General features: G+C 43.6%; 1 protein-coding gene across 3 annotated transcripts in view; it reads right to left on the minus strand.

Moving 5' to 3' along the window:
• CCAR1 (cell division cycle and apoptosis regulator 1) overlaps positions 1-8834 on the minus strand; it is a 44851-nt gene extending 36017 nt beyond the window's left edge. The window contains exons 1-2 of one of the 3 annotated variants that reach the window (XM_074296574.1): positions 8739-8834; positions 7518-7636 (exon numbers count right to left, since the gene is read on the minus strand). In XM_074296574.1, the coding sequence (XP_074152675.1) occupies positions 7518-7590 (73 nt within the window). In that variant the 5' untranslated portion in view covers positions 7591-7636; positions 8739-8834. Of the gene's footprint in view, positions 1-7517; positions 7637-8515; positions 8537-8629 lie in introns of those variants that run through there. The other 2 variants (XM_074296573.1, XM_074296575.1) reach the window with 2 other exon arrangements.
• Between the last annotated feature and the right edge of the window lie 1063 nt (positions 8835-9897).

The following is a 9897-nucleotide window of genomic DNA, read 5'->3' on the forward strand; positions in this document are numbered from 1 at the left end:
CTAGCTCCATCTACTTGGCCAACTAGCTGCATTTTGTCTTTGCCCCAGAGAATACTTAATTTATAATCTAGTTGAGGAGCCTACACATTAAGAATAGAGAAATAATTAAGTAGCACCAAATACCTCAATAGTGTGAGATAAGATTTGTGGTCAAGTTCAAAAGGTGGCTACATTATTCAAAGCTAGGTGACCTGAGGGTAGATACCGTGCTCAAGAACTGAGGGTTTCTAAGCTTAAGATAAGGAAAAAGGTTTAGGTGATAAATAAGGAAAAAATTTTCAGAGGCTTTGGGTCTTACAAGAGCAAAGATTAGAGGCATCCTAGGCTGAGGAAAAACAAAGAAGACAGAAAGAGTCAGGAATTCACTTGCTATATGCTTGCAAAGTGGCAGCTTTCTAGGCTATGCCTCGATGGGAACATAAGGAGGAGTAGGAGACTGGCCTTCAAGATAAGAAGGCTAAGACTCTATGGACCTCAAGGCAGACTGAAGGAGCCAGAAGAGAAAACAAATCATTCTAGGGATTTCCCTTAACAAGCTCCTCCTGTTTTCTATTCCACTTCTGGTTTACAAAGACTATCCATCACATCTGACTAGAAAAACCAGGGAATTGGGAGGAGAGGGCATTTGAACCTAACTTTGAAAGGCGGTCAGGACTTTGATAGGAGAACAGGGGAAAGGCCCTTGAGAAGAAGGAACATCAAAACAGGCACAGAAAGGAAAAAGCACAGGGAATATTCCATTACCACCCAGCTGTCACTTCTGGTTGGGAGAGCAACAGGCAAAGTACAGGGTGGACACAGTTTACCCGAGTAAGGCCTTTTAAAAATTAACATGTACACAAAAACCATCAAATAAAAATGTAAAGCCAAAGAGTTCCTCTATCCCATAAAGGGTGGCACAAGGAGATGGGGGAGAGGGTGGAGAAGGAAGCTAGGGCTGCTTCGATAGTCCCGGATAATATATGAGGAGACAGAAAAAATGAATCTGGGCCAAGGAAAGCTTGTCTGAGGATCTAGGACACACTGGCACATTAATCTAAAATCAGGCCCAATTTCAGGAGGGTGGAAGCTAAAACTGAAGCCTCCAGGGAAGGCTATTCAGATAGATGACAGCAAAGGCAAATGTGGCAGAACCCATCTGACAAGGGTCATAAGATTCTTTGAGGTGACTAGACTGAAGCCCACAGAATATGAGCTGGAATCAAAGTCCAAATCCTACCTAAGGACCCCTACTACATGAATGCCAGTGGAAGCTCCATAATTTAAATGAAAGTTGCAGACTGGCAGTGGGTAAAAGTTGGTATCAAGGTTATATTCAGTTAGCCTGTGGCAAGGTCAAAGGGGAAAACAAGGGCTGGACCCTTGCAGTTTTCTTCCCACCCTCAAACTACAAGGGTACATACAATGCAGAATCTGGTTGAGTACAGCAATGTTCAAGTCTAGGACTTCACTGGGAGACAATACCCCATCTAACAGTGCAGAATGGGGCAGATCCTGGCCCCAGTACTAAGTCCTTTAAAAACAGCAATAATAATATTGGTTCCAAATTTTTCTCTCTCCTTCCATTCCTTCTCCCTTCCCCAATACAGCAAGCAACAGGACAGGACAGGACAGACATAGGTTATACATGTACAATCATGTTAAACGTATTTCCACATTAGTCATATTATAAGGGAAAAACCATGAGAAAGAAAAAAACCCCAACAATGAAAATAGTATTCTTCAATTTGTATTCAGATTCCACCAGTTTTTTCTCTGGATATAGATAGCATTTTCCATGACCAGTCTTTTAGAATAGTCCTGGATCATTTTATTGCTGAGAAGAACTAAGTCTATCAGAGTTGATCTTCACACAACACTGCTGTTACTGTGTACAATATTCTGGGTTTTTTCACTTCATTGAACACCAGTTCATATAAATCTTTCCAGGTTTTTCTGAAATCTATCTGTTCACCATTTTTTATAGCATAAACAGTATATTATAACATTTATATACCTCAACTCATTCAAGTGTTCTTCAGTTAATAGGTATCCCATCAATTTCCAGTTCTTTACCACTACAAAAAGAATAGCTATAAACAAACAAATATAAATATACAAAAACAACTACTATAAATATCCTGGTACAAAGTTCTAAATATAAGGAAACAAACAAAAACTGACATTCTGGTAAAGACATCTCAGGGGTAAGAAGACTCTCAAGATAAATATCACTGGAAGACATCAACTCTGAAATAAATACAAGTTTAGGGGGGAAAAAGGATTATTCACAAAGACTTCAAGAATGGCTATATGAAATAAATTCAAACAAGACTAAAAAATGAAATCCAAGAACCTAGAATGGGAATAAATAGATTAAAGATGAACAAAAGTGCCCATTTACATGGCAATGTAAATGAAGCAAACAAAATTCAATGAGTCAAAGAGTCAGTCCTTAATATCAAACCTAGTAAGTATCAGGCATTGTAACTATTAAGATTGAAATAAAAATAGCCCCTCCTCACACTCAAAAGAAGGAAATAATACACAAATAGTCAGGGGACAAAGCAGCATTAAAGGGCATTCTAGGCATGTGGAAAGAGATGGGTAGCTGTGTAAACAACAACAACAAGGGCTGCAGGATATACAAAGTAAGTGGTGAAGAACTTTGAATGCCAAAAAGAGAAGTTTCTATTTACACCTAGAAGCATTAAGTAAGGAACCGTGGAGTTTGCCAAGAAGGAGCATGACAGGAAGCTAACTGGTGCTGTGGATAGAGCACCAGCCTTTAAGTCAAGAGTTCAAATCTGACATTTAATCCTAACTAGCTATGTGACCCTAGGCAAGTCACTTAACCCTGCCTCAGGCCCCCCCAAAAAAAATTACTTTGGCAGCTATATGGAGGGAAAGAGAAAGGAGAGGCTTGAAGTAGAAAAACCAATGGGACACTAAAGCAAAAGTGAGGATTTAAGAGTAACACGAAGATTGCAAATCTGGATGGTTGGTGCCCCTAACAGAAATATGAATCTCTGGAAGAGAGGTAAAAATTTTGGACGTGCTGAATTGAGATGTCTATAAAACATTAGGTATGAAATGTCTACTAGGTGATGAGTGATGAGTTCAGGAGCAATCTTAGGAGTGGCTACATAGTTCTGGGAATTATCCTTAAAGATAATAATCAAACTCTTGAAAATTGATGGAATCAACCCTGGCATAGAAAAAATAAAAAGAGGGCCAAGGCCAGAGTCTTAGGGAACAACCAACCACAATCAGAGAGCATAAGAATAATGAACCAGATCAAATATAAAGAAAAGTGAAATCAAATGTGCCAAAATGTTGTAATGGCAGCACTTTTTGTAGTGGCCAAGAACTGGAAATTGAGTGGATGCTCATCAATTGGCAATGGCTGAATAAGTTACAGCATATGAATGTAATGATATTATTGTTCTCTAAGAAACTATCAGCAGGTTGATTTCAGAAAAGCCTGGAAAGACTTAGATGAACTGATGCCAAATGAAGTGAGCAGAACCAGAAGTACACTCTTCACAGTATGCAAGATGATGTGATATTGGTTCTTCTCAACAATGCAATTCCAATAAACTTGGGATGGGAAAATGTCATCCACATCCATAAAAAGAACTATAGAGATAAGACTATGGATCGAAACATAGTTTTTTCACATTTTGTTTTCTTTCTCATGTTTTTTTCCCCTTTTGGTCAGATTTTTCTTGCACAATATGACAAAAATGGAAATAGTTTTAATATCTAACCTATCCTTGGAGATTACTAATCTCATCTAACTGTTCCTGACAAGTAATGTGACCTATTCTTGGTCCCCCAGCTACTAGGTAGCGTTGAGGCAGGATTCACACTCAATTCTTTGATGCCAAATCCAAAACTGTTTTCATTCTACTACCCTTTTGCAAGGATTGGGACAAAAATGTTCCAGATAAAAGGCAAAACCTGGAAGAAGACTGAAAATAAAGGACAAAAGAAAAGGCACTCTGCTCAATCCCATGGTATGGAGAACCGGGACACAGAATCCATCCAAACTTTATCCAGGCACTACTAGAGTGACAGAAGCAAAGGCAATTCATCTCCTCCCAAGCTCCTTGCAGGAAAGAATTCCTTCATCCAGTAACTCTCCTGCATGAAGCCTATCCATTTCTGCAAAGACAGTATACAACAGGGGCCTGCTCTAAACTCTCCATACAATGGTTTGCAGTCTCCTTCAATGAACCAGAGACAAAGATGGATCTTTCTGCAGTCTCTGACCTTGTCAAACACACACCCCCTCTAAGTGCTCTTCTGTCCTGGATCTCCTACAACTTCTTTGACTTGTTCTTTCTTCAATCTGAATTTCTCATTTCCCCCCAAATTCTTTTCTTCTTCCTATCTTTACTATTATTAATGACACCACTGTTCTCTCATTTCCCTAGGCCTTTATCCTAAGTGCCATCCCAATTTCTCACTCACTCTCCCTGTAATTTTCCAATTAGATATCAAGTCTTATTTTTTTTTTTGACCTTTGTCCTATCTGTTTTATATGCTCCATTCTCTCCTTTGACATAGCCACCACCCTGGTTTAGGCCCTCATCAAAATACAACAGCCTTATGTTTAAGCTCCCTGTTTCAGGCATTGTCTGTACGGTTGTTCTCTATCTCAAACTCCTAGGTTCCCTGGCTTCCTTTAGGTCTCCCCTCATTAATCTTAGTGTTTTCTTTCTGCGATTACCTCTGATTTTAACCTTTATACACCTAGTCTATATGTAGTTGTATGCTGACTCTCCCAGTAAACTGTGAGCTCTCTGAGTACAGACTCTTCCCAGCACCCCTCTTCTTCGTATCCCTAGCACCTGCTACAGTTCCTGTCTCATTATAAGCACTTAGTGCTAGATGACTGCCTGACTGACAGAGATAAGAGGTATGTGAATTAAAAAAACATTCCAAACAAGTAATCAAGTTGATAAAAGTATCTATGTATTTACTAAAACACTTGGGATCTATTCTAAAATATTCATTAGTATATATACTGAGTTATACAATTTTTATATTGCAGCTAGCAAATAATTTATTAACTTAAGTAATAAAAGAGAAATTGCCAATCTTGCTGGGAAATTTAGTTAGCGAAACAAACTAAACAAACTGTTTCGCTGATCACTACATATGATTTTACTTACAAGGAGAAATTGGAACATATGCAAAGAAAGAAACAGAAAAAAAGAAAAAATTCATTCAAAATGGACATATACGGCAAATGTGCCAGTTTTGTATGGTGTGAACATTACAGCTGTCTTTTGCCTCTCACACACAAAATACCAGTGACAATGTGCCCAAAACATCTGATATAGTGCTTCAATAGACAAACGCTGTACTACAAGATGTGAAAGTTTTCAAAGCTTCCTCTATTATAACTCCTCTTATACAATAAGAAACAGAATTTGAAACTTTGGCCTGAAAATATAAGAAGCCAATGGCAGGTGGGTCATTTATCACTAATGTTTTTCTCTCAGACAAAAAGTGAAAGATTAGTCTTGTCAGTGTCTCACTTAAAATCTACCTAAAAATGAAATCAATTTGACTCAACATCAATCCCTGAGATAATATCAAAAAGTAAACTTTCAAGGAAGGCTAAACAAGGACAACTTTTTAAAAAGCTGCCAAGAAAGCTGCTCCCTGAAATTAAAGCATACTTTATGTAAAATGACATTAAATAGCGCTATATGAAATCTGGTTGCTGATTTTTTTAGGTTGAAAGCTGTGGTTAAGTCATAATGAAGAAACAGCATTTGTTAGTAACAAAGCAATAAAAATTATTGGATGACTTTTTTTTTGTATCAAGTAATCTTAGTTAATAACATATTCAAAGAAAGCTTCAAGAAAATTATTAAAGAATTAATGCACAATGCTGTGCATAAGCATGCATACTACTTGCATAAGTCCCATTAACACTTGGAATCCCAGCTGCCCTGAAGTCAAGAATGCAGATAGAGCTATGCTTAATGCTGACTGGTTGTGTTTGACAAGTTCATAAAGCACATGGTTTCCTTCTTCCATCTTTAACAGAACAATACTATTTTTCATTCAGAGGAGAGTGGAATTAACTCATGTCATTAAAAAAAAAAAATACAACAATGTTAAGTGACATATATATAAATAAAAAATATTAAGGTTCTTTCTTAAGAGTATATAAATATCAAGGTTTAGTAGTTACTTGAACATAGCTGTAAAAATATGGCAAATTGCTGTTAGGCTATTAAAGAACAGTTTGAGACAAACATGAGATGCTTAATAAACAGAAGAGAAGGCCATGAAGAGCCATTTTCTTACTATAATTGCTATTTATGAAAAGTACTTGGGCCAGCATTACAGATAAAATACAATGCTACTGGTGCCAATATCTGTATGAAAGTTATTCACTATTATTCACTTGCTACAAATATTCTCCAAAGTTAGTTAACGGAAAATAACTCAATTTAAAGTTTTCCATTCAACAGAAAAGATTTTTGATGTTAATGACAATGAACTCTGGGCACCCATTTCATTCTAATTTAAGACAACTCAAGCAAAAGATAATTGCTGAGACCAGAGTCTGACTCATGCTCAGTCTCTTTGGAACTAACCTAAAATTAGGTTTTGTGATATATTATATCAAGTGCAATTTAACAGAAACAGATTTGAGGCTAGCAATGGAGTCAGAAATGACAGTTTTCAAATAGGGAAACCTGAAAATCTGCCAAAGGCTGAAGTCCTCAGAGAGAAGAATCGGACAGCTCCTTGGCTAAGGTCTTGCAGGAAGGTCCTAACCTATCATTCAGTTTGCTGATAAGTTTTAGCACCCAATGTGCTGTTAGTCCATGATCTCCAACTGATTAATGGCAAAAATGATCCCTCAGAACTCGATACAAAGAGAAAGAAGTGAAAGACTTGAGATCTTACTGAGAAGCTAAGACAAGAGAACTGTTCCTATAAGAAAGATGAGAATGACATTGAAATGCCAAGTGTATAAATTCAAAGAGTTTGGAGCTTTCATTTGTTTCATAAAGATGACCATTGTCAGTGGCATTTATTATTAAGGTCTCACACAGGACAAAATCTTTTTCCCACTAAATTTATGTAGAATTCAACGCCATAAATCATTCTGAAAAAAACACAAAGCTAAATGAGCAGGTCAAGAAGGACTTTTTAAGGTTACTTGCATACTTTAAGATCTTTTAATGCCAGACCAAGTGAAAATTAAATCCTACATCCGTCATAAAATGATCTATAAAAACATACAAATGAATTCACAAGTGTTTTAGAAAATGAGAGTTGGTCACTTACTAGCTAAAGCTGTTATCAAAGTCCCACTCTTCAATTAATTCTCAGCATTTAAAGCATTCTAAAAAAAGTCCAGTTGACTTTTATGAGTTGGTTATACATTTTAAAGGCAATTTTCCACTTAGGGATAACAAAGATTCTAATGTTTCTCAACAAATCTGTAGACAGCCGAAATAACAGGACCCCAAAATGTGCAGAGAGAGGGTTTGTGGGCTGACCTGGCTGTGAAACTGCAGTGGCAGTAAACTGAGTCGCCCATGGTGGATTCTTCTGTCCTCCAAATTGAGCCATGGTGAAAGACGAAAAGCTCCGGCTAGTTTTCTTCTACAGCGGGGACCTGACAGGAACAAAATAAACCTTCCTTTAAACTCCCATCCATCTCCGCCCGGGTCCCCGGGCTGGGAGGCGGCAGCATCTGCGGAGCACGACCATTTGGAAACAGATCCCTCCGAGTGCAGGGGAATGAAAGAGACGATGTTGGTCAGCGGACAGAACGCAAGGAGTCGGGGAGGAACGCCGGAGGGTCCCGGTGGGGGGTCTCCCCGCACCAGGGCTCGGAGGGCACGGAGGAGCCCAGAGCTGTCCCCCGGGCACCCAAGTCCCAGGCACCGAGCGGGGCTGGGACTCGGACCCAGGCTTCCCGATTCCCGAGGTCCGGATAAACACCACGACGACCTCGGGCACTCACCCCCGCCAGGCTCGGTGGTTCTCCGGGGGAAAACCCCCTCCCCCTCCCCCGGTCGGCAGCGGGGCGACCCCGGCCATCAGTCCCCGAGCCGGGGCACCGGGGAACTCCCGGGATGCCCGAGTTCAGGCCACAAGGACGGGTGCGGAGCATTGTCTCTCCGCCCCCCCCCCCCAAGTTCCAGGCGGGGCTGGGCCCGAGGCCGCCGGGCCAGGGTCCGAGCCGCGGCCCCCCCTCCCCCCGGGCCCCGCGCAGGCGGAGGAGTCCTAGGATCTCCAAGCACCGCCCCGGGCGGCCGGCTCAGCCCACGAGGGCCGGTGGGGGAGGGGAGCGGAGGTCAGCGCCGTCCACCGCCCGGCCCGGGCCGCCCCCGGCCGCTCCCCGAGCCCCGGCCCGAGGCCCTGCCGCAGCCCCGAGCCCCGAGGCCCGAGGGGAGGCCCGAGGGAGGTCGGGCCTGCGTCCGCCGCCCGCCGCCCGGCACAAAAGGGGCCGCCTCCCTCCCGCCATCGCGCCCCGAGCCCCGGCCAGGACCTGCGGCCGTCCAGAGGCCTCCGGACCGCGGCCTCCCTCCGGCCCGAAGGCACCCGGGCCCCGGCCCGCCCCGCGAAGCCCGCCGGCCCCCGACCCCCCGGACCGGACGTTCACCTGAGCCGGGTCGCCGCCAGAGCTGAAGCCATTTCAAACCCGTCAGGCGCCTGCGCATGCGCCGACTCCCCCCTCGCCCAGGCCCCGCCCTGGCCGCCGAGAGACGCACCGTGTTTACGTTCGGGCGGGCGCGCTCCCGGAGGCTCCCTGTCACGCTTCGTCGCCGGCCCTAGATCGCTGCTACCCGAGAGCGCGTCCGAAGCCAGGGTCGGAGGCGGGGGCAAAACAATGGGCCTGGCGACGCTCGCGCGTGCGCGCTACGGGCTCGCTCCGAGGCAGAGAGGTCGTCTCTGCGGGGGTGGGGGAGGGCCGAACACGTCACGTGACGGGACGCTCGCTACCGCCATCTTCTTTTGAAGGTCTCTAAATCTCTTGGTTGGTAAAATCCGTGAGGACTCGTCTGGGCCGAAGGCCCGAGCCAGCCCTGGATTTCAGGTCACGGTCGCGTTGTGTACACGCCCTCACAGGGAACGCACGAGAGAATCCCGAGAGCTGCCAGTGAACGTGCAAAGTCATTTCTCCCGAGCCTCAGTCTCCTGATCTGTAAAGTGGTCAAACTTCCTTCCAAAGTTATTATTGTGAGGGAAAGCACTGGGTAGTGCTTAAAGCCTCCAAGTCCGATGAACGTAAGGGTCCGTGTTTATAAAACTCCACGTGCCGAGGCAGCTAATTGTGGTGAGGAAAATGCGGAGTATTGATGAATTCTTTCCATGGGTTTTCCCGCTTTGCATGAGGATTTACCGGAGATTTAGAAGAATAAGACCCTAAGTTAAATCTAAAGGGCTTTGGGGCCCAGGGGCCGGACTAACTGAAGTGAGGGCTTTAAAGGGCCACCCTTCGTGTCACTGTCGCTTTTAGAAAGGGCCTTCAAGATAAAATCCAGCCCCTGGCTGGCACCCGGGCTTCGTGTGCAAACCCTCTCCTTTGAGCGAAAAGGAAGACGGGGGGATCCTGTCTCCGACAACGACCTGCTCACTTCACCTCTCTGGTTATGTCACCATAAAAGGCTGAGACAAAGGAGCCCTGGCTCTAAGTCTGTGCCCTTATTCCGTGCACGTGCCTGGCTTCCTGCCCACCTTTCAGCCCCCTCCAAGCCCTCCTCGATGCCGCCCCGTGACGTTGACTCCGGTCACTGCTCTCTCACACACACGTGGCTGCCCCACCTACCCCCGTTCAAAATAAACGCTTGGTTTCTTCCACGCACCTTCTATGTGTAGTTATTGCTATTTTATGTAGATTTATTCCCTATAATGTAGCCTCCAACGGAC

Source organism: Sminthopsis crassicaudata, chromosome 2 (genome assembly GCF_048593235.1).
Source record: "Sminthopsis crassicaudata isolate SCR6 chromosome 2, ASM4859323v1, whole genome shotgun sequence".
NCBI lineage: Eukaryota > Metazoa > Chordata > Mammalia > Dasyuromorphia > Dasyuridae > Sminthopsis > Sminthopsis crassicaudata.